This window comes from Nomascus leucogenys, chromosome 22a (assembly GCF_006542625.1).
Source record: "Nomascus leucogenys isolate Asia chromosome 22a, Asia_NLE_v1, whole genome shotgun sequence".
In the NCBI taxonomy this organism is placed as follows: Eukaryota; Metazoa; Chordata; class Mammalia; order Primates; family Hylobatidae; genus Nomascus; species Nomascus leucogenys.
The window spans coordinates 136,902,998-136,926,839 of NC_044402.1; the positions used below are offsets into that span (position 1 = coordinate 136,902,998).

At 45.1% G+C, this 23,842-nt stretch overlaps 1 protein-coding gene across 6 annotated transcripts in view; it reads right to left on the reverse strand.

Annotated features, from left to right (window-relative positions):
• IQCA1 (IQ motif containing with AAA domain 1) overlaps positions 1-23,194 on the reverse strand; it is a 171,405-nt gene extending 148,211 nt beyond the window's left edge. For 3 of the 6 annotated variants that reach the window (XM_030803118.1, XM_030803120.1, XM_003277458.3), the window contains exons 1-5: positions 18,940-19,006; positions 9,905-10,229; positions 6,477-6,596; positions 1,953-2,144; positions 782-853 (exon numbers count right to left, since the gene is read on the reverse strand). In XM_030803118.1, coding sequence (XP_030658978.1) covers positions 782-853; positions 1,953-2,144; positions 6,477-6,596; positions 9,905-10,229; positions 18,940-18,971 — 741 coding nt within the window. In that variant the 5' untranslated portion in view covers positions 18,972-19,006. Of the gene's footprint in view, positions 1-781; positions 854-1,952; positions 2,145-6,476; positions 6,597-9,904; positions 10,230-18,939; positions 19,007-22,909 lie in introns of those variants that run through there. The other 3 variants (XM_030803119.1, XM_003277456.4, XM_030803121.1) reach the window with 3 other exon arrangements.
• Positions 23,195-23,842: the final 648 nt, after the last annotated feature.

A 23,842-nucleotide genomic window follows, 5' to 3' on the forward strand; every position in this document is an offset into this window, starting at 1 on the left:
TTTGCATAAGATTCTGAGCAGCCCCCCTCCCCCTGCTGGCTTAGACGAAGCCAGCTGCCATACGGAGAAGCCCACATGGCACAGAGCTGGGGGCTGCCTCCAGCTAACAGCTGGCATGAACTGTGGCACAGGATCTGATGCCCTACAGGGAACAGAATCCTGCCAGAAACCACACAAGCTTGGAAGCAGGCCCTTCCGCAGTTGATCCTCAGCTGAGACCTCAGCCCTGGCTGACACCTTTACTGCAGCCTTGTGAGATCCTGAGTGGAGGACCTAGTTAAGGTGTACCCAGACTCCTGGCCCTCAGAAACTGTGAGACAACAAATTGGTGTTTTAAGCTACTAAGTCTGTGGTAACACTGTTATGTGACAATAGATAACTAATCCACCTTTCCATCTCTATGATTCAGTAATCACCAGCACCAAAAAGAAAAAAAAAAAAAAAGCCAGCTGTATCAATGCAAACCCACTGTTGTGACCGTCCATACTAATATAGTGGTGTGCACTGCTGACATCGGACAGGAATAGCAGATTGTGACCGCTCCCAGCCTGTTTCCACATCTACAGCATTCCGCATCTTGCACAGAAACGTGTAAATGGATATAACCCTGATCTCTTCCGATCTCCCTGGGCAGGCCTCTCTACCATATGGGTGACTCCATTCCATTAAATCATTAATTTTTCTTTCCTTTCTTTCCTCAAAAACTCTCTAAAGAAGACACAGTCTCACATATTGTATTGTCTTTAAGAAAACCAGATGCTATCTCTTAAAAAAAACTTACCATACCCAGGAAGATCATCTCCTCTTCTCTCAGTTTTTCAGTTTCCTTATATTGATGGAAACGTCGCCAAACCTAAAAACAAATAAATGGTTACTTGTTTAATGCATACAAATATAAAGAAAACACGGCTTGCAGTTTCTCCCATATAAACTGCGTATCTCAAAATGCCAACTAATCCTAAGCTCTAGGCTGTCCATGCGTGTGATGATGGAATATTTTTTCTTCTGTGATCACAGGCAAAAACATTGTTAAAAAGAATGAACCACAGAACTGACCTATAATTGTTATTGGTGAGATTCCTTTACCTTGGTTTCTTCAAGAGGAACTTCTAGGTAGCAGGAATGTGAGGCTAGATCTAAGGATGGCACTTCATGGTTTTAAAGGAAAAATTTCCAAAGTAATGTGGGGAAATATAGTAACCTCCAAGAACTGTACAACTCAAGCTTTTAACTCAGATGCTAAAACTTTATATTCCCACGGAAACCCAAAAGAAAACAGACTCTTACCCATCCTTCCCTACCACCTTCTCCTATTCCTATTCAGGGAAAATTAGGGACAGAGTCCTCACCTTCTGGCCTAATTTTATGTCCTTATACTTATTTTCTCTGAAACCTAATGCTAGTTTGTATCACATTGCCATCTGCTGCGTTTCCCTGTAAGTAACCCTAGCCTCTATTTGAAAAAAAAAAAATGGGGCACAAATCCATGGTGCTTATCTGATAAGGAAAGAAAACCTTACGGATTCCTTCTAGAAGGGACACTGATGTGCTGCTTATTAGTGATGGCTGCTGCATGTTTCTGGAAGCTATTAAGGCCTGGTCCCCCTTCTGTAATTATATATCTGTGTGTGAATGTCTTCCAAAAATCCATTAAGGATTTATACCCTCACTGCATTTCAGCAACATTCATTTCAACAATTACCAGTGGTCTTTAACAATATTTGAATAAAATGCCCTGAGTTTAATACCTATTTAGAGTAAAAATTTGAAAATATGACCAAGCTTAGTTAGTGGTTTCCCCAGGGTAAGTTACTAAATCTTTCTGGAATGTAATCCAGTTCTATTAAGGGTAGGATTTGGGGTTTGAGTTTTGAAGTTCAGCCCCAAAGTTGGGATGCATCTTTAGTTATAAGACACCTTGTACCCCAACTCCAGGAGCCCTAGCTTTGCACCTTCTGAATGCGGAGTGCAGCAGCCCAGGTATCTGTCACTTTCTTGCCAAGCATCTTGGATTGCTTTGCTCTGTATTCTTGCAGATAGATTTGCTTCATGAATAACGCCCTTAGGCGGCCTTGCCGTGCCCTCTCAGCAACTTGGATTAATTTAACAGCCTCGTCGAAAGGGATACTCTTTACAGGGTATTTCTGCAAAAAACAGTCAAGATAAACCAATGTTTGAACATGTTAACCACATCAATTGATCCCAGACGGATCACATGCTTACTTCAAACACAATTCTGCTAAGAGTCCCCACGGTTGATGACGAGTGTGAGAACCGCTGAACACTGTTCATTTTTCCAATGAATGATGTATATTTTGATAACATGCCATGCTCATGCTGTGATCCCAAATTTAAGGGCCCCATGACTTTCCTTTATCCTTCTGAACAAAATACTAATTAGCTCCACGATATTTTAGGTTGGCAGCAAATTATACTAAAAATGTCAATAAAATTGATTCAGTAAAACTTGAAATTGCTATCAATATTTCATTAACTTAAGAGGAGAAACATAGAAATGGAAAACATACCTCTAATATGAGCTTTTAAAATTTAAAATATATGTGAAGTAAAATGCTGATCTTAAAATCAAGTACAGAATGCCCAGTGAATACGACTAATATTGAAATCATTTTTGGGGCATTTAATTTTATATATGAAAAGTCTTTCAGTGTCTATAAACTTGCATCTTAAAACATTCAAACATGATGAGTACTAGTAAAACAGAAAAATCAGGGCTGGTAAGTAAAATGTTGTTTTGGGAGATCTCACATGGTGTATGTGGAGACAAAGTTAGGCGAGGGGCTGTGTCATTTTTTGAGGAAAGAGGGACAAGAACAAAGGGCTCCGGGTGCATGCTGAGGCCTGTGTGGGCTCTGGATGCAGGTGAGTCCTGTGTGGGCTCTGGGTGCAGTGGGCCTGTGTGGGCTCTGGGTGCAGGTGAGGCCTGTGTGGGCTCTGGGTGCAGGTGAGGCCTGTGTGGGCTCTGGGTGCAGGTGAGGCCTGTGTGGGCTCGGGTGCATGCTGGGGCCTGTGTGGGCTCTGGGTGCAGGTGAGGCCTGTGTGGGCTCGGGTGCAGGTGAGGCCTGTGTGGGCTCCGGGTGCAGGTGAGGCCTGTGTGGGCCCGGGTGCATGCTGGGGCCTGTGTGGGCTCCGGGTGCAGGTGAGGCCTGTGTGGGCCCGGGTGCATGCTGGGGCCTGTGTGGGCTCGGGTGCAGGTGAGGCCTGTGTGGGCTCTGGGTGCAGTGGGGCCTGTGTGGGCGCATGCTGGGGCCTGTGTGGGCTCGGGTGCAGGTGAGGCCTGTGTGGGCTCTGGGTGCAGGTGAGGCCTGTGTGGGCTCTGGGTGCAGGTGAGGCCTGTGTGGGCTCTGGGTGCATGTTACTGTGACCACTTAAGAGTCAAGAAAACTGAAGATCAAAGAAGTAAGGTAATTTATGCAAGGTCCCGTGGGTAAGAAGAGAAGGAGCCAATTTGAACAGACTGACCCTCTTTCCACTAAGCCACCCACTACCCTTCAACATGGCACAAGGAATATGATTGCTTATGAGGAAGCTCTTTCACATAACAATCCCCCTGAGTTTTGTTTTCAGTAAGATTTCACTGCTTCAAATTTGCAGTGAGCACACATTTTCAATAATGCACTTGTCGAGTTAGAGTAGAATGAGTATCATTCTGGCATTAAATGAGATGATGAACTTAACATACAGTACCCAGCAAACATGAGTTTGTATCGCATTTCTTTCCTTTAGATTCCGGGCTGTCATTCTGAAAATAGTCGTGGCCATTATCAAATAATTCTAAGGGATTTTGAGTAGGGAACTCAACATGTCAAACATTTTTAAGCATTTAAGGAGGCCCACAGTGGATATTAATGTAGGAGATGGACAATAATTTTCATGCATCAAAATTCTTCTTGGGTTATATATATATATTGTGTGTGTGTATATATATACACACACACACAATATATTCTTCTTGGGGTATATACTGTATATAAGCAGCTTAAAGAAAGGGGTCTTATGAGACACCAAAGGCCATGGGGAAGTCGCAGCAGGGAAGTCCTTGCAGTTTTCTGAGCCCCTGGCACATGTGAAATGAGACTGGGGTGGAGATGAAGTACTTAACCCAGTGGAAGTGACAGGGGCTGGCCAAAGCTGGATGCTGAAGGAACAAAGAAGCCTGCCTGCTCTGACTGAGAACAAATGATGAGGAACAGTGAGAAGGACAAATGGCAAAGAGGAATTTTTAGGATTTCACTGTAGTGAGTGCAATGTAATCTCCCTTCTCCATTTTCCAACACAAAATCTTTAGTAATTCTGTAGTGCCCATCACTGCTTGGTGCAAAGGGATTCCTTTCGGGGGAACTAAATGAAGTGTGAGTGCTTCGCTCTGACTGATGCATGGACAGAAAGCACAGACACAAGAGCCCAGTGGTGAAAGGATGGCTAGTTGACCCCCAAGTAAGTTGGCTTTGGAATGGACTTCAAGGAATTCATAATGTAAAAGAAGGGCCAGTAGCTGGGAGCAGGGGCACAGGAGGGAGAGGTCATCTTGAGTTAAATGGGTGCTATGGTTTAAATGTGTCCCACAAAGTTCATGTGCTAGGAACTTAGTCTCCAGTGCAACAGTGTTGGGATGTGGGACTTTTAAGAGGTGATAAGGTCATGAGGCCTCTGTCCTCAAAATGAATTAATACTGTTATCAAGGGAATAGCTTCCTGCTAAAAGGATGAGCTCACCCCCTTACTTCTTGCTCTCTTACTGTGTGATTCCTTCTGCCATGTTATGACACTGCAAGAAGGCCCTTACCAGACGCAACTCCTCAATACTGGACTTCCAAGCCTCCAGAACCATAAGCAAAATAAATTTCTATTGTCTTTAAATTACCCAGTCTGTGGTATTCTGTTATACCAACACAAAATGGACTAAGCCAGTATGTCAGGAAAGGTTTCTTGAAGGATGGTGTATCAAGTTAGGCTCCGCAGAATGGGTACCATTTTGATGAGCAGGTATTTAAGGAAGAAGAACAAGCCCTCCATCCAGCATGGAACATGCCTATGAGAAATGAGAGACAGCACTGGGCTGGCAAATACAGGGCATGCATTTCACCTGTCTTCTGAGGCAGGTGCACAGGGTACTTTTTTCTCCTGCCATCCTCAGCATACACTTGGAATCTTCCTTAACAGCATCACCCAGGCTGGCAATAACCAATGAGGGCTATTTGTAGAAAGACTGCAGGTGCTGGTTTACCTTGGGACCCTGGCCTGCAGCTGCAGCCTCAGCATAGTTACTCATAGTGCCCCTTTCACCCTGGAGTGTCCCAGCTTGAATGGACAAGTGCTGCCTTACTGCTTAGGCCATGAAGGCCAGCCAGAAGGGTGAGGCAGCAAGTTACTGAAATGTATAGGCAGACCTGCCATCCTGCCAGAAGGTAGATAGGGCAGTGCCCTGTGGAAAGGGTGGGAAGAAGACTCCCCACCAGTAGGCTGCATGGGGGGTGACTGCAAGAATCCAGGAGGCGGTCATGAGAGTCAGGACTAAGACAGCTGTGGAAACAGGAAAAAGATGGAGCTGCACAAATCCTGGGGACAAAGGAGGTATCGGGGCACAGAACTAAATGGATTCTACTCCTTGCTTCCCAGGAGGGATCTTTATGGATTATTCTTCCCCCAATGACAGTCCATTCAAGATGATCCAAGTGTCACTCAATGTATTAGTCCATTTTCACACTGCTGATAAAGACTTACCTGAGACTGGGCAATTTACAAAAGAAAGAGGTTTAATGGACTCACAGCTCCACGTGGCTGGGGAGGCCTCACAATCATGGCAGAAGGTGAAAGGCACATCTCATATGCTGGCAGACATGACAGTTTGTGCAGGGAAACTCCCCTTTACAAAACCATCAGATCTTGTGAGATTTATTCACTATCACGAGAACGGCACAGGGAAGACCCACCTCCATGATTCAATTACCTCCCACCAGGTTCCTCCCACAACACCAGGGAATTGTGGGAGCTACAGTTCAAGATGAGATTTGGGTAGGGACACAGCCAAACCATATCCACTCAACCTGCAGTTATAAAAGGCCGATCAGCATTTTTAGAAAGTGTAGTAACTTTCAAGTTCCTAGTAAGTTATGTCAGCACTTAATTATTTTACATAAACAACATTTAGCTTCTGACTTCAGCTAGATGAATTTGAGATGAAACATTAAACTGCGTTGATAATCAAGATACTGATTTAAGTAGCAAAACATAAATTTTGATCTCAATTTCTAAGCTCTTGAAAAATAATGATTATATATCACCAAAAGCACGTCCAAAAGTTATGCAACTTTTTATGTACTGTATAACAAGGAGGGAGGGATCATTCTCTCCTTAAACTGAAAATAATCTAAGTGTTGCTCACACAATTAGGAGCAGCAGAAAAAGGAAGTTACACAGATTATGGATTACTGTTTGTTAAAATGATATACAAACCATGTCAGATGTATCTATTCCGCTGTCCGCTAATATCTGAGCAAGAATTTTCTCTCTTCCTTTTATTACTTCCAACTTCTCCTTCAAAAAATACTTGGGTATGGGAATATCTAATTGTTGCTAGAGAAGAGAAAGAATAAAAAAAGAGTATTTCTGTCACAATTCCAAGACTTGAACTTTATTTAAAATATACAGTAAGCATGTGCACATCAAAGACGCTTGCTTTACTTTCCATTTTCATTTAAGAAAGAAAAAATGAGGCCCGCGGAGTGAAGAGAATTCATTTACTAAAGAGACACAAAGTCAAAAAGAAAATCATAACCATGCCCCTTGCTTTAATCATCACAGAAAAGCATCAGGAGTTCACATCAATTAGGCCTCAATTAACTAATGATTACTTAATGGATTTCTTTAAAGAAATACAATATTACCTCGTTTTACCTAAAATAATGGTCCAAATTGGAATAGTAAAATATTAAGCTGTAGAGATCTTTGAATTAAACCTAATAATTTATCATTAGCACCATCGACTATTTGTATGTAAATAGTCGAATTTTTTTCTAATAATTTGGTTTTATTTTTACCAAAATTACCCCATTGCAAAAATTATTTACAAAAGTAGTTTGCTTTATTATGAAACTTGTTTTTATACAATAAACTTCTATCCTTCATTGGTGCATGTTACCAAATATTTCAAAGTAGCGGGGGGTCAGATGAAAATTTATCAGTCCAAATTGAGTAAAAAGAAGTACAGAAGTGCAATTTAAGGATATCAGTATGCCCTTGGCCAATCCCACTGAGAAACATTATCCCAGAATTTCTGTCAGACCTGCCTGGCTGTTCTGACAGGGAAGCAAAGGTCTTTGTTTGTCTTCAGAATTGGCTACCTTATTTTTTTTTACAATTCTAGGTGTGACTCCCCATAACCTCCCTCCAGCCCAGAGAATTTTGGATAGGGCTTCCCCTAAGTAAACATTTAAGCCTAAGAGGGTATGATTTTTAAGACTTGGTGGGACAGTATCCCCATGACTTCTGGGAGGTGACAATGTCTTTTGAACACCAAACCTTTCTGAGGCTCATGGAGTGCTGGGGGTGATTGGAGAGTGAACTAGCAGAGTCTAATGGGTGGGTGTGGCCTGAGGAGAGAGGGCAGTCGGAGAAGAATGATGACACTTAGATTTAATGTGATTTTATTTATTAATAAGCACATTCAAGTGTGGTACTTTTATAACTTTGAATACAAAATCTCATTGTCTAATAGCTCCATCTAGTCCGTTTGGTACCACAAAATTATAGTTAGCAGGCAGGCGTGGTGGCTCACGCCTGTAATCCCAGCAATTGGGGAGCCTGAGGCAGGTGGATCACCTGAGGTCAGGAGTTCAAGACCAGCCTGGTCAACATGGTGAAACCCCGTCTCTACTAAAAATACAAAAATTAGCAGGGCGTTGTGGCACACACCTGTAATCCCAGCTACTTGGGAGGCTGAGGCAGGAGAATTGCTTGAACCCAGGAGGCGGAGGTTGCAGTGAGCTGAGCTTGCACCATTGCATTCCAGCCTGGGCAACAACAGCAAAACTCCATCTAAAAAAAATTATAGTTAGGATTTTGAGGATGAGAAAACAGAGTCACTGAGAATGGAAGAGAAGTGAAGAGAGATATTAGTTGCTCCATCTTCACCCATGATGCGTTTCATGTCCATCCCTGAAACCCTGAGGTTTCTCATTCCCTATGGAGTGGAATCTAGGAAACTTCCAGTGGTAGAGAAAGCTTCTTCCCCACCATATATGTCTCTCTATGAGGTGGGCCCATTAGGAAAGTTTCCTCACGTGGCAGGTTACAGACATAGTCTTCGGACTAAGGGGCAGTTTAAGGAAGGATTTGGGGAACTCATAGAACCAAGGGCAGGAACCCAGCTGGGTGTTTGTCAGTACCAGGGATGTGGCCAAGAATGAAGATGCCGTTAGCCCACCCCAACCATGTGGGATTCAGTGACAGCACATGGTTCAGTCGCTATTTCCAGGACTGCTAGGAAACACTGTTGACCGCCCTCTATACAAAGGCTTCCTGGATGCCATCTGCTCGTTTGTCACTCCTTTTGGTGCTTGGTGTCCCCATCCCCACGGCAACAATGGCATAGCCTTTAGGAAGATGATGTCCCTGGAGCAGAGGGGCTGGCTGATGCAGCAGGAAAGGCAAGGCCATGGAGGGGCAGCCACATAGAGCCCCAAATGCACTATTCCTTAACAACAGGGGCATGACTTCCTATTCTTGAAATTCAACTAATAAATGTAATATTACTTCATTAATTAAATTAGGAATATGTATTACTTCATTAATTAAATTTAGGAATATGATTTAGTAACTACTTGTTTCACAGTCATCCTAAATTGTTCATATTGTCACTTTAGTGAGTAAAGTGCACCAGATTAAGTCTGGTGATTAGCCCATGCTCTTATGGATGGATGCAATAAACATAAAACTTTTGGAATAATCGTCAACATTTTCATTCATTTCAGTTATTCTCATTACTCCATTCTGATAAAATAATAATGTGAGGAAAGCCTATCTCAGAAAGAAAGGTACCTTTATAAAAGCCCAAATATTTTCAAGGAGAAGAAACGTGAAACCCTCATGTAGAAGATTAAAGACTTTCTCCTTTTGATTTTACTTCAAAGAAATGTTCCTTTCAAAATGAAGGTGAGCTCCCAGGACCATGACACTGAGGGGAGGTGGCCAGTGGCCCCGGCAGCCCAGCCAGCCTGAGTCAGAAGAGAGGCCCTGTGCCCGGCAGGAATGTCAGAGGGCAGCAGCAGGTGCCGAATGCCCGCAGGCGGGGGCTGTGGTTGCCAGGCGCCAGCAGGGAGGGCTCCAGGGGGAAAGGGAAGGAGGGCAAGAGAGGCAGAGGGAAGGAGGGAGAGCAAGCACATGAGCTCTCCTTTGACGTCTGAGGCCCACTGCCATGTAAGCCATACATTCCCCTGGGTCACCACTGACCCAAAGTCAGGAGGAGATGCATCCACTTGGCAACAGGGAACCTGTGACCAACAGGCTACAGAGAGATTCCATGGAAACCGAGGAGCGGGTGCTGCTACTGGATGCTGGGAGGGTCTGTGTTTCAAGGGTGCTGATGAAAGGGCTGGTCCACCGCCTTCCAACAGTCCTGGGAAGACACTATGATGTCAGGTAAGACCACAGCCACCACAGTGCCTAACACAGCCAAGAAGTGTGCAGATGCATCTGCATCAGAAACAAAGGGAACCCAATCCTTGTCCATGACAGCACGGTGTAATTGAAGGCAAATGTTTAGATTTTCCGTACACCAACTATTAAACATGGACAGGAAGTCTGTAGAGTATCGGGTACAGGTATCGGGTACATATCTTATTTATAACAAAAAGCAACTAATAAGAAAACAACAGAGTGCTTACGGGAGCCAGCTTGAGATCCTGCAGGATATCATCGAAATAATGGAACTCCGTGAGTTCCAGCTCCACCATCTCGTTCTTCAGCTCCAGGATGCGGCCCATCACCCCGTCCAGGACTTTCCTGATCAGTATTCGTTTCTGAGGGTGGACGATCTGGTCGTAGACGTTCTCCAGGTTTCTAAAGATCTGCACATACTTTATGTAGAAGGTGGCTAATGTTTGAAAGATGAAAACCTGATTTCTTTGTGGTTCAATCATCTTCTGAGGCTCTTTATCGAGTAAAGCACTGAGGGCTTCTTGGGTCTGATGCCACATCTTATTATACATTCTGGGGGAAGAGAAAGAATTTAGATGACACAGTAAATAAAAAATCACTTGATAAAACATAAACATTGGGCCTTTGGTATAGCAAAATATAATACAGAATCAAGTGTGAGCTAAGAATATCATTACGTAGTTGCAGGGCTTGTTAGACAATTTATATCCTGCTCTGATGTCCTTGTGATTTCTGAATATGTACCACCACTGTTATCATCAAATAAATAGTTTTAAGAGCATTTAGTCTAAATGATATAAAGTTGTTCCTCACTTGGCCCATAAAGCCACTATTATTATACCCATTTAAAAGATGACAAAGTTGATATCCAGAATAGTTAACTGATTTGTCCATATACACAGCTGATGAAGTATACACTGGAACAACCACTTTGGAAAGTAATGTAGCATTTTCTTATTAAGTTGAACGTGTGCATACCCTATGAATGAATAATTATACCCTAGAGAAACTTGTAAATATGCATCAAGAATGATCACTTGCATTTTTTAAATAATAGTAAAAACCTGGAGATAACATAAATGTCCACCAATAAGAGAGTGGATAAATAAATTGTAGTATATTCACCAATGGACTATCACACAGCAGTGAAAAATGAATGAATGAAGTACAGCAAAAGGCAACCACTAAGAATCTTAGAACCATAATGTACAGTGTGAGAAATGAGGTGCAGGCTGGGCGTGGTGGCTCACGCTTGTAATCCCAGCACTTTGGGAGGTTGAGGCGGGTGGATCACGAGGTCAGGAAATCGAGACCATCCTGGCCAACCCCGTCTCTACTAAAATACAAAAAAAAAAAAAAAAAATTAGCCAGGCGTAGTGGCGCCCGCCTGTAGTCCCAGTTACTCAGGAGGCTGAGGCAGGGGAATCGCTTAAACCCGGGAGGTGGAGTTTGCAGTGAGCCGAAATTGTGCCGCTGCATTCCAGCCTGGTGACAGAGCGAGACTGTCTTAAAAAAAAAAAAAAAAAAAAAAAGTGAGGTGAGGTGCAGACTGTGGCCTGGGAGGCTGAGCTCTCTGGAATGCACCAGCTGGGCTCTCTGCCCTCATTCCAGTGAGTTGAGTTAGTGGATAGAACACAGAGGAAGCCAGAGAGCAGAGGAGTATGACCCTCCTGTCCACACCCTGGCGAGGCAACAAAGGCTGGGTGTGCCCTTCCACCAAAGCCTCAGGGTGGCGGTGGCTCTGCTGTGGCTGGCCCCAGAGTACTGTCCCTTCCCTTGCCAGTTTCCCTAGACTATGTCCACATCTTTGTTACTGGTCCCTTTATTAGGCCCTTATGAGTGTCCCCGCCTTTTCCTGCCAGGGCCAATACATTCATGGTAGAGATTCCCAGCTTCCCCTACCAAATTTCAGGTGATTTTTTGATTCTGCTTTTACGTTCAAGAACCAGGACTGAAAAGTGAACTGGAAAGTCAGTGTGTCTGGGAAGGAGCTTCACTGTAGAAAGTGGGTGTGGAGAGCCCTGATCATTGATGAAGGAGAAACCCAAAAATGTCAGTATCTCTCTGTAAGGTCTTTCCCTATGCTAAGGGGAGGGGGCAGCCCTAATCCCCTGAAGGAGAAGCAAGCCGGTCAAGGGGGCTCCCCTCTCGTTTACTGTCAGCCACTCATTCCCGTGCTTACCTGTGCCTGGCGTCCTGAGTCCAGGCTGGCTGCATATGCCACCTTCTGCCTGGTTGGCTAGTGCCTTAGCCACTTGCTCTCTGGGGTGTACAAGTGATTGGCGGCCTAAATGTGGCCTATACAGATCTGCAAACAGTCCTCCAATTTCAGCCCTGTCTCAGAAGAACCAGGCCCCTGCCTGGCTTCCCAGGGAAACAGCTGGCTTTTGATCACCCAAGCCCCATCCGCTGGCTTTCAGGTCCCACATTCTCTGCCCTTCCTCCGTTCCCTCTCATCCATGCCTGCTCTTCCTTCCCCACATTTTCTTTTTTTCTTTTGAGATAGAGTCTCACTCTGTCACCCAGCCCGGAGTGCAGTGGCACGATCTTGGCTCACTGCAACCTCCGCCTCCTGGGTTCAAGCAATTCTCCTGCCTCAGCCTCCTGAGGAGCTGGGACTACAGGCGTGTGCCACCATGCCAGGCTAATTTTTGTATTTTTAGTAGAGATGGGGGCTTCACCACACTGGCCAGGCTGGTCTTGAACTCCTGACCTCAAGTGATCCACCTGTTCTGGCCTCCCAAAGTGTTGGGATTACAGACGTGAACCACTGTGCCTGGTCTCCTGCATTTTCTTGGTATCTCTTGTCAAATGTTTTCTTTGTCCTTGTGAGTTCATAGCTTTAAAATCCTTTATTGTCATTTTGGAGGTAATTCAGGAAGAAGAGGAGATAAGTACCCATGGTTAGCCACCCTGTTTGACTGGGAATCTCTCTTCTACATTCCCAAGGTCATTATTAAGCATCCCCTCCAGGCACCCTCTGCCCCAGGCTCACCATCTGCCATTCCTCAAACATGCTCCATTCTTCCCTACAAACTAAGCATCATTTATTGAAGCACTGATTATACGTGCTTTTTTCACCTTTCTGGCGAAAAGGTAAAAGCGTATCTTGATGTTTGCACGACTTTTGGGTTCAGATGATGATGATGATGATGATGATGGTGAAGGTAATAGCTTACATTTATATACTGTCAGTCACTGTCCTAAGTGGTTTCCATGTAATAACTCATGTAATCCTCACAACAACCTTATGAGGTAGGCATAATTATTAGTCCAGCTTACATATGAGAAAACTGAGGCAAAAAGAAGTTACTGCCCAAAGTCACACAGTTTGAATGCAGGATGTACATGCAGGCAGTCTGGCTCCAGAGTTCATGCTCTAGACCACTTGACTTCATCGCTTCCCGTTTGTCAGGGAGAAAGCAGATGAGGAAGGAGGGGTCCCGTGACACAGAGGTAATTACATCACAAGCAAACAGACTGAGCGTAAAAACCAAAACTCTTCCCCCAACACCCCACTGAGTCAGGAGACTGAATTCTGCCTTTTGAATCCCATCCCCAGCACATCCGAATGCCAGATTTCTCAAAACTTAGCAGAGGTACAAGGAGGAACTGGTACCATTCCTTCTGAAACTATTCCAATCGATAGAAAAAGAGGGAATCCTCCCTAACACATTGTATGAGGCCAGCATCGTCCTGATACCAAAGCCTGGCAGAGACATAACCAAAAAAGAGAATTTCAGACCAATATCCTTGATGAACATTGATGCAAAAATCCTCAATAAAATACTGGCAAAGCGAATCCAGCAGCACATCAAAAAGCTTATCCACCATGATCAAGTGGGCTTCATCCCTGGGATGCAAGGCTGGTTCAACATACGCAAATCAATAAATGTAATCCAACATATAAACAGAACCAAAGACAAAAACCACATGATTATCTCAATAGATGCAGAAAAGGCCTTTGACAAAATTCAACAACCCTTCATGCTAAAAACTCTCAATAAATTAGGTATTGATGGGATGTACCTCAAAATAATAAGAGCTATCTATGACAAACCCACAGCCAATATCATACTGAATGGGCAAAAACTGGAAGCATTCCCTTGGAAAACTGGCACAAGACAGGGATGCCCTCTCTCACCACTCCTATTCAACATAGTGCTGGAAGTTCTGGCCAGGGCAATCAGGCAGGAGAAGGAAATAAAGGGTATTCAATTAGGAAAAGAGGAAGTCAAATTGTCCCTGTTTGCAGATGACATGATTGTATATCTAGAAAACCCCATCGCTCAGCCCAAAATCTCCTTAAGCTGATTAGCAACTTCAGCAAAGTCTCAGGATACAAAATCAATGTACAAAAATCACAAGCATTCTTGTACACCAATCACAGACAAACAGAGAGCCAAATCATGAGTGAACTCCCATTCACAATTGCTTCAAAGATAATAAAATACCTAGGAATCCAACTTACAAGGGATGTGAAGGACCTCTTCAAGGAGAACTACAAACCACTGCTCAATGAAATAAAAGAGGATACAAACAAATGGAAGAACATTCCATGCTCATGGGTTGGAAGAAACAATATCATGAAAATGTCCACACTGCCCAAGGTAATTTATAGATTCAATGCCATCCACATCAAGCTACCAATGACTTTCTTCACAGAATTGGAAAAAACGACTTTAAAGTTCATATGGAACCAGAAAAGAGCTCGCATCGCCAAGTCAATCCTAAGCCAAAAGAACAAAGCTGGAGGCATCACGCTACCTGACTTCAAACTATACTACAAGGCTACAGTAACCAAAACAGCATGGTACTGGTACCACAACAGAGACATAGATTGATGGAACAGAACAGAGCCCTCAGAAATGATGCCAAATATCTACAACTATCTGATCTTTGACAAACCTGACAAAAACAAGAAATGGGGAAAGGATTCCCTATTTAATAAATGGTGCTGGGAAAACTGGCTAGCCATATGTAGAAAGCTGAAACCGGATCCCTTCCTTATACCTTATACAAAAATTAATTCAAGATGGATTAAAGACTTAAATGTTAGACCTAAAACCATTAAAATCCTACAAGAAAACCTAGGCAATACCATTCAGGACATAGGCGTGGGCAAGGACTTCATGTCTAAAACACCAAAAGCAATGGCAACAAAAGCCAAAATTGACAAATGGGATCTAATTAAACTAAAGAGTTTCTGCACAGCAAAAGAAACTACCATCAGAGTGAACAGGCAACCTACAGAATGGGAGAAAATTTTTGCAACCTACTCATCTGACAAAGGGCTAATATCCAGAATCTACAATGAACTCAAACAAATTTACAAGAAAAAAACAAACGACCCCATCAAAAAGTGGGTGAAGGACATGAACAGACACTTCTCAAAAGAAGACATTTATGCAGCCAAAAGACACATGAAAAAATGCTCATCATCACTGGCCATCAGAAAAATGCAAATCAAAACCACAATGAGATACCATCTCACACCAGTTAGAATGGCCATCATTGAAAAGTCAGGAAACAACAGGTGCTGGAGAGGATGTGGAGAAATAGGAACACTTTTACACTGTTGGTGGGACTGTAAACTAGTTCAACCATTGTGGAAGTCAGTGTGGCGATTCCTCAGGGATCTAGAACTAGAAATACCATTTGACCCAGCCATCCCATTACTGAGTATATACCCAAAGGACTATAAATCATGCTGCTATAAAGACACATGCACACGTATGTTTATTGCGGCACCTTTCAAAATAGCAAAGAGTTGGAACCAACCCAAATGTCCAACAACGATAGACTGGATTAAGAAAATGTGGCACATATACACCATGGAATACTATGCAGCCATAAAAAATGATGAGTTCATGTCCTTTGTAGGGACATGGGTGAAACTGGAAAACATCATTCTCAGTAAACTATCGCAAGGACAAAAAACCAAACACCGCATGTTCTCACTCATAGGTGGGAATTGAACAATGAGAACTCATGGACACAGGAAGGGGAACATCACACTCCGGGGACTGTTGTGGGGTCGGGGGAGGGGGGAGGGACAGCATTAGGAGATATACCTAATGCTAAATGACGAGTTAATGGGTGCAGCAAAACAACATGGCACATGGATACATATGTAACAAACCTGCACATTGTGCACATGTACCCTAAAACCTAAAGTATAATAATAATAATAATAATAAAAATATTGCTAGTGAAAGGGCACTCTTCCAGACCAGCTTATAAGAAAGAAGGTTATTATCAGAAAATTAGGATTCCACTTGGCACTGTGTATTAGTCCATTCTCGCATTGCTATACAGAAATACCTGAGACTGGGTTATTTATTTACTTATTTTGAGATGGAGTTTCGCTCTCGTTGCCCAGGCTGGAGTGCAGTGGCGTGATCTCAGCTCACAGCAACCTCCGCCTCCCAGGCTCAAGCAATTCTCCTGCCTCAGCCTCCCGAGTAGCTGGGCAGGCATCCACCACCATGCCCAGCTAATTTTGTATTTTTAGTAGAAACAGAGTTTCTCCATGTTGGTCAGCCTGGTCTGGAACTCCCAACCTCAGGTGATCTGTCCACCTCGGCCTCCCAAAGTGCTGGGATTACAGGTGTGAGCCACCATGCCCAGCGAGACTGGGTAATTTATAAAGAAAAGAGGTTGAATTGGCTCACGGTTCCACAGGCTGTACAGGAAGCATGGCAGCGTCTGCTTCTGGGGTGGCCTTGGGGAGCTTTTACTCACGGTGGAGGCAAAGTGGGAGCAGGCATCTCACATGGCGGGAGCAGGAGCAAGAGGAAGGCGGGGAGGTGCCACATACTTTTAAACAACCAGTTCTGATGATAACTCACAATCATGAGAATGGCACAAAAGGGGAAATCCACCTCCATGATCCAATCACCTCCCACCAGACCCCGCCTCCAGCACTGGGGATGACAGTTTGACAGTAGAGTTGGGTGGGGACACAAATCCAAACCATATCACACAGAACACACCCTGACTCCTGGTAGAATTAGTGACTAATAAACAATTACATTGATCAGGAACAACAACAACCATCACTCAAAAGAACAACAACAAAAGCAACACCTCATGCCAGTTCAAAGCTCCTGGGACCCTCTGACATTCTGCTTGTCCCACCTCAAACAGACAAGCAGGAGGGGCTGGAAGAAGCAAAGATGACTGAGATGATCAAGGGAATGGTTTGGCTGTGGACAACGATCAAGAACAGAGGCTCAGCATGGTGTGAGTTTTCCAAAGTCTAGACTTCTAGGGCCCGAGAAGGGACAGTAAACCCAAGGCAATCACTGGCCTGAGTGAGGACACAGGCTGAACATACTAACAGGTGTGACAACCGTTGACATAAAACAGAGCAACGCTCAAGTTGCTTTGTGGACTTAATAGGATTTGGGGCCCAAACCTGCCAGGACAACATTCAAGAGGAAAATGACAGGCTAATTTTGTTTAGAACTCAGATCTGAAATTCCACTTAGAAAACAGAACACAGCTCCAGATCAAAAGAATTGTTCCCTCTAACCCAGGAGGGTTGACTGCAGGAATGCTTTTCAGTTCAACACAGAGGAAAGCATAACTCCAGACAGCAACAGTCCAGCAAAACCCCAGCTTGTTTCATAGATGCCAAGAAGATGCTCAGTAAATTGTAACTTGCAGCACAGGCCTGATTAAAAATGCCCTCCCCACACACCAAGAAAAGAAGAGTGATGACTTCTTCAAAGTGCCAAAAACCAGTGACCCAATGGACCTTCAGTGGAGAAACACTAGAAATATGCCCTCAAAATTAGCAGTAAAAAAGGACAAGGGGATACTTAAGTAATTAATATAAACCATTTTTTAACACCACTGCTTATAAATGGCATGATTGCAAAATCCAAGGAAATCAGTAACAAAAATATATCAATTAGTACAGCAAAGGCTGGGCTTGGTGGCTCACTCCTGTAATCCCAGCACTGGGTGACTGAGGTGGGTGGATCACTTGAGGTCAGGAGTTCCGGACCAGCCTGGCTAACATGGTGAAAACCCATCTCTACTAGAAATACAAAAATTAGCTGGGCATGGTGGCAGGTGCCTGTAATCCCAGCTATTTGGGAGGCTGAGACAGGAGAATTGCTTGAACCCAGAGGCAGAGGTTGCAGTGAGCCGAGATCTCACCACTGCACTCCAGCAAAAAAAAAAAAAAAAAAAAAAAAAAAAAAAATTACAGCAAAATTGCAATACTTTAATGCAGAGAAAAAAATGAAAGAGGAAACCCATTCACAGCACCAATAAAGAACATTAAATATTTAAGAATTCACATGGTGGGAGCCACATGAAATCTAGCTAAAGGAAATTCTAGAATGCTAGGTACAGATCGGCACAAGCAGAAGGCACTATCTGCTCCTGTCTAAAGAGACAAACCCTGTCTCTACTAAAAACACAAAAATTAGCCGGATGTGGTGGCATGTGCCTGTAATCCCAGCTACTCGGGACGCTGAGACGGGAGACTCACTTGAACCCAGGAGGCAGAGGTTGCAGTGAGCCAAGATTGCACCACTGCACTCCAGCCTGGGCAACAGAGCAAGACTCCATCTCAAAAAAAGAAAAGAAAAGCTATAAAGACAGAAGACTCTCGAGACATACATACAGATTTAATATGGCCAAGAATTCAGTAACAATGGACTAAAGACTATAAATAAATCTAGTAATAACTTTTAAATATGGGAGTGGAACAGACAGTAAAAGTTAAAAGGCATCTTATACGTCCAACATTGGCCACACCAACAAGCATTAAGTTTCTACAATACCCTAAAGAGGCTGCCTCTGTGAAGTTCAGGTGGGGTGATCTGAACCCCACAAAGACCCAAAGTCAACAACAGCAAGAGATCTTGGGTTGAAGAGGCTCCTGCTTCCACCAGGGGGAAACCACAGCTGACCTGATGGGGCAGAGCACAGCCAGAGTTTCTGGATGTCTAGACCCGCTGTGGGCAGAACCATCCAGGGGAGTCCAGTCGCTCCAGGTCAGAGCCCTCATTGGCTTCAGTCGGGTCAGAGAAGCAGGACTTTTCCAGGGCCTCACAGAGCTGACCCATAACTGGAATTTTTGGTCAAAGACAGTCCTGGTGGCTTGAGCCTTCCGGGTCCTGCCATTTCTTTCTTCTCCACCTGCAGTCTGTCTGGGGATCCCTGTCTGGAGAGATCAGGCAAAGATTTCTGGCTCACAGGAAAATGAGCAGCTTTGAAAGCACACAGATCCCTGCATCATTACCTGTTCTCCTCAGTGCTGAGAGACGGCATCATCTCTTTCCACCAGACCCTCTTCCCTCAAGACTGTCTCTGGCTTCCTGCTCCCCAGCTGTCCTGATGCCTCTCCATGTGACCACACCCCCTCCCGCATTGGACCGCCAGGGACCTGGGCACCATGCCTCAGCCACGCCAGCCTGGGGAGCCCCCACTTTGCGCTCAGCCCATCTGGCCTTGCGCCCCACCTCCTCGCCCTGCAGCCTCAGCCTCCTTCTGCTTGAGCCCAGCCATGAAGGTCAAATGAGACAAGAGAGGCGGCAAGATGATTTTTCATAAGAGCATTGATGAGAGATAATTCATCCAGCATAGAATTCACTCTTTTCAAGTGTACAATTCAGAGGTTTTGAGCATAGAGTTGTGCAACTACCACCATTATCTAACTCCAGAACATTTTCATGACTGGGAAAGAAACCCACACCTGTGGAGCAGTCACTCCCCATTCCCCATTCCTCCCTGCCCTTGGCAACCCCTAACCTAATTTCCATCTGTTTTTGCCTATTCTGGACATTTCACAGAAGTGAAATCACACAAGAGGGGGCGTTCAGTGCTGAGTTCCTTTCCCTTGGTGCAGTGTCCTCAAAGTTCATCCACACTGTCGCATACTTTGTACTTCATTTCTTTCTATTGCCAAGTTCCCTTTGTACAGATACACCACATTTTGTTTATCCATTCGCCAGCCCATGGACACTTGGGTTGTTTCCGCCTTCTTTGCTGCTGTGAGTAATGCTGCTAGAAGCATTCCTGTGCGAGTTTCTGCGTGGAAATATGTCTTTATTTTCCTGGGTAGGGCAAGGTGGTTTTCAAAGGTAAAAGGGCTCTACATTTAAAATAGAAACCAGTGTCCTGAGCAGCTCATCCCTGTAAGTCACTCAACCTCTTCATGCTTACGCCTCCTTCACTGGCAAACCTGAATGATGAGACCAACTCTGGACACCTCCAGGGACTACTGTGGGATGGTAATGTGGTTTGGCTGTGTCCCGACCCAAATCTCATCTTAAATTTCAGTTCCATAATCCCCATGTGTTGTAAGAGGGACCCAGTGGGAGGTATTTGAATCATGGGGACAGTTACCTCCATGCTGTTCTCATGATAGTGAGTTCTCAAGAGATCTGATGGTTTTATCAGGGGCTTTTCACCCCGCTTTGCTCTGCTCTTCTCCTTGCTGCCGCCACGTGAAGAAGGGCGTGTTTGGCTTCCCCTTCTGCTGTGATTGTAAGTTTCCTGAGGACTCCCCAGTCCTGCAGAACTGTTAGTCAATTAAACCTCTTTCCTTTATAAATCACCCAAGTCTCGGGTATGTCTTTATTCGAAGCATGAGAACAGACTAATACAGATGGAACAACAGGTCTGAAAGTGTTCCTGGAATTTTAAGTGCACCTTGCAAACACAAGATAGTATTTTATCCATGAGACCACTTAACAGTTTTTAAAAGTATATGATTGGTTTCAGACTTGAGCATATGACTTAGAGATATGACAGATTTTGAAGTCAGGAAGATTGTGGATGGAGAAGACCGAATATGACGTTAAAAAGACCAGACTGTTATTTCTACAGTTCGGCAGTTTTCCTATAACAGAGTGGGTAGGGGAGGAAAACACTTGAATATTCAGACATACTATGCATTTCCGTGGGAAATCAAAATAATGCAAAATGGGAATTCTTTTCAAGTTATTTTGCACATGATAAAACCTTCTGAATCTTCCAATCTTAACTAGTTTGCTGTCTTCTTCCCCGAATACTCCCCCTGCCTCCTTGCTCTACGGAAGGCCTGGCTCTGCTCGGAAGCCCTCTCAGTAGAGGCTCCTGTTCCCCCCGGAGCCCTCTGTCTCTGGCTGTGGGGCTGGGTCAAGGGGACCCCTTCTCTTCACTGCACCTCCAGACATCTGCCTTCCCTCCTCCCAACACTCCCTGGCTTTGAATCCCATTTCATCTGATGCTGTCACCACTGCCCCTCAGTCACCATCATCTTCCATCTACCATGATCATTCCAGGCCACCTCCAGGGCACCCACCCACTGAATAGCATCTTGACGCTGCCTTCCCACCTGTTCCATTGCTGAGTGCTGAGTTCCTCTGCCTAAGGCCAGCACCCCCTGGATCCCATGTCCTCTCACTACCAACGATGTCACCCACTTCTCCCTCCTTCTCCTATCTCATTCTGGGCCATTCCCTTCCACACACAAACATTCTATTGTTTTCTGTCTTGGAGCCATGTCCTCTGCCTCTAGCTGCCAACATATTTCCTTTCCTTTGCAGCAAAACTCCTTTAAAGAGTTAGCTATGCTCACCGTCTATAGCTTCTCTCCCCCTACATTCACTTGAGTAAGTCTTTCTATCTCATCACACCACTGAATCAGCTCCTGTCAAGGTCACTGGTGAACTCCACACTGCCAAATCAACAGTCAGTTCTCAGTTCTACCCCAACTTGTCTCAGGAGCACTTGACGGAGGAGAAAGAAGTTACTTCTCCTGGAAACACTATTATTTCTTCCACTTGCTTCTTCCTCGTGGATCATGTCTTTGATTCCTTTGCCAGGTCTCCTCTTCCCCCAGCCTTACTGTGGATGATCCCAGGCTCAGTCCTTACACCTCTTTCTTTATCAATATTCATTCTATGTCTCACAAAGACCATCACAGGCTGACAGCGAGCAAGTTTATATTTCAGACATGGGTCTCGCTCCTGAACCCAAGATCTGAATATTTTAACTGCCTATTTCATCTCCACGTGATGTCCAATGGGCACTTCCAACTCAACAGGTCTTAAACAGAACTCTTGGTCTTCCCCACTTCCAAACCCTGGCAAGCCTTTAACCTCTCTGCTCTTATTTCCTTGCCTAGAAAATAGGTCATGTAATAGCAACAGTGCAGGCTGGAGCTACAGTGCCTGGCCTGGCACTGTTCACTTGCTGTGTGAGCTACTTTACCTCTTCATACCCAAGTTCCCTCATTTGTAAAATGGAAATAACAATATTAACAGCCCCTACATTACAGGGTTGCTGTGAAGCAGTTAGAACACTGTCTACAGGGGGCCGGGCGTGGTGGCTCAAGCCTGTAATCCTAGCACTTTGGGAGGCCGAGGTGGGCGGATCACGAGGTCAGGAGTTCGAGACCATCCTGGCCAACATCGTGAAACCCTGTCTCTACTAAAAATACAAAAAAATTAGCAGGGCGTGGTGGCAGGCGCCTGTAGTCCCAGCTACTCGGGAGGCTGAGGCAGGAGAATGGCGTGAACCCGGGAGGCAGAGCTTGCAGTGAACCGAGATGGTGCCACTGCACTCTGCACTCCAGCCTGGGGGACACAGCTAGACTCTGTCTCAAAAAAAAAAAAAAAAAAAAAAAAAAAAAAAAAAAAAAAAAAACACTGTCTACAGGGTAAGCACTGTAATACCTGTTTGAAATTATTCTTACGAAGACCAAATGAGGTAACTTTGTGCAAGTGCTGTGTAAACGACACAGTGCTAGGCACACACTCCTTTCAGTACCACTGCCACTCGAGTTTGTGAAAAGCAAATGACAATAATGCTTTCCCAAGATCTTTCTAGACTTAAATTTCAGGACCTGGGTGTTTTCACAAAGCAACGTATTTATTACCGTGAAAGATTAACAAAAAAAAAGCAGACAAAATGGCATACTGCTTCTCAGCAATAGCCCCTAAGGGCTTGGCGGGTATAGGGAAGACCGGGAGCTCATCCCATGGGATGCGTAGGGGAGGGGGGAGATCTAAGTGTACGATCTTCCTTGCTCACAAGAAGCAGATACTCTATCCCGAGGCGTATTTGAATTTCCTAAAAGGAAAGAAAGTGGGGGAGAGGAGGGAAGTTGAGAGGAGAGGGGAGGAGAAAAGGAAAGAAAAAAGAAAATAAGAGAAGCAGAAAGCAAGCCACCTTTTGGCTTGGGGAAGCCCACCCCAGGCTGTGGCTGGGAGCCCATCACTCACGCGTTCGACATTGCTGGCTACTTTCCCTCTTTTCCTCGCCCTCCGGGAAGCTCTTCCGTTGCTCTGTGAAGGACGGTGGCAACAGCGGTCAGGGCACTACCAGGAGCTACAGAGGACTGGGAGGGGGTCTTCTGGACGGAGAAACCAGCACTGCGATAATCTCTCGCTTCGGGCAGCAAAAGGTGAGGACGGGTTTGCGTCGCAGGCACGGAGCGCGCAGGCGCAGAGAGGGAGCTTCAGTCCTTCCCGTCGCGACCCAAAGACTCGCGAACCTCACTTCGGCCACTCAGGTGGGCGCGACGCGGCGCTAGCAACGGGAACGCCGCGCCTGCGCATTGCCTTCCGCCTGCCCCCCCCACCTGCGCACTCCGCGCCTGCGCCACCGCCTCTTGTTGCTGCGGAAACCGCGCCGGAGGCCTGGTTGGGCTCATCGGTGGGAGCCGGTCGGAGTCCGAGCCCTCAGTCGCGGGGCCGGGCCGCTTGGCGAGCCTGCTCCGGGCCCCAGCCCCTGGCCCGTGGTCCTCCAGGCCGTCTTCCCGCTTTCATGCTGGCCCCATTTTCATCCATCGTCAGCTCTGCGGCCTTGGGCAAGGCCCTTAATGATGGTGGTCTTCAGTCTTCCCATCTGTAAAGTGGTTACAACAGCCGTTCGTTCAGAACTTTACTGGGCATCTGTTCTGGGCCAAGTGCAAACTTAGATTCTGGGGACCCAAGACTTAACGCAGACGCGCCCTTCGGGGACTTAATGAGTATGAACTAAGGGGCGGGTGCGTTGTAAATGTAAAATGCAATGTGGATGTTATTAACAGTTACTTGTAAGTCGCTATGAGTGTTGGCTTTCATTGCTCTTCTTTCTTCGTCTTTAGTAACTGTTGAGGTTTACTTGCACATTTTAGACCCTACAGCTCCTATTGGAACACCAGGTTTAATGCT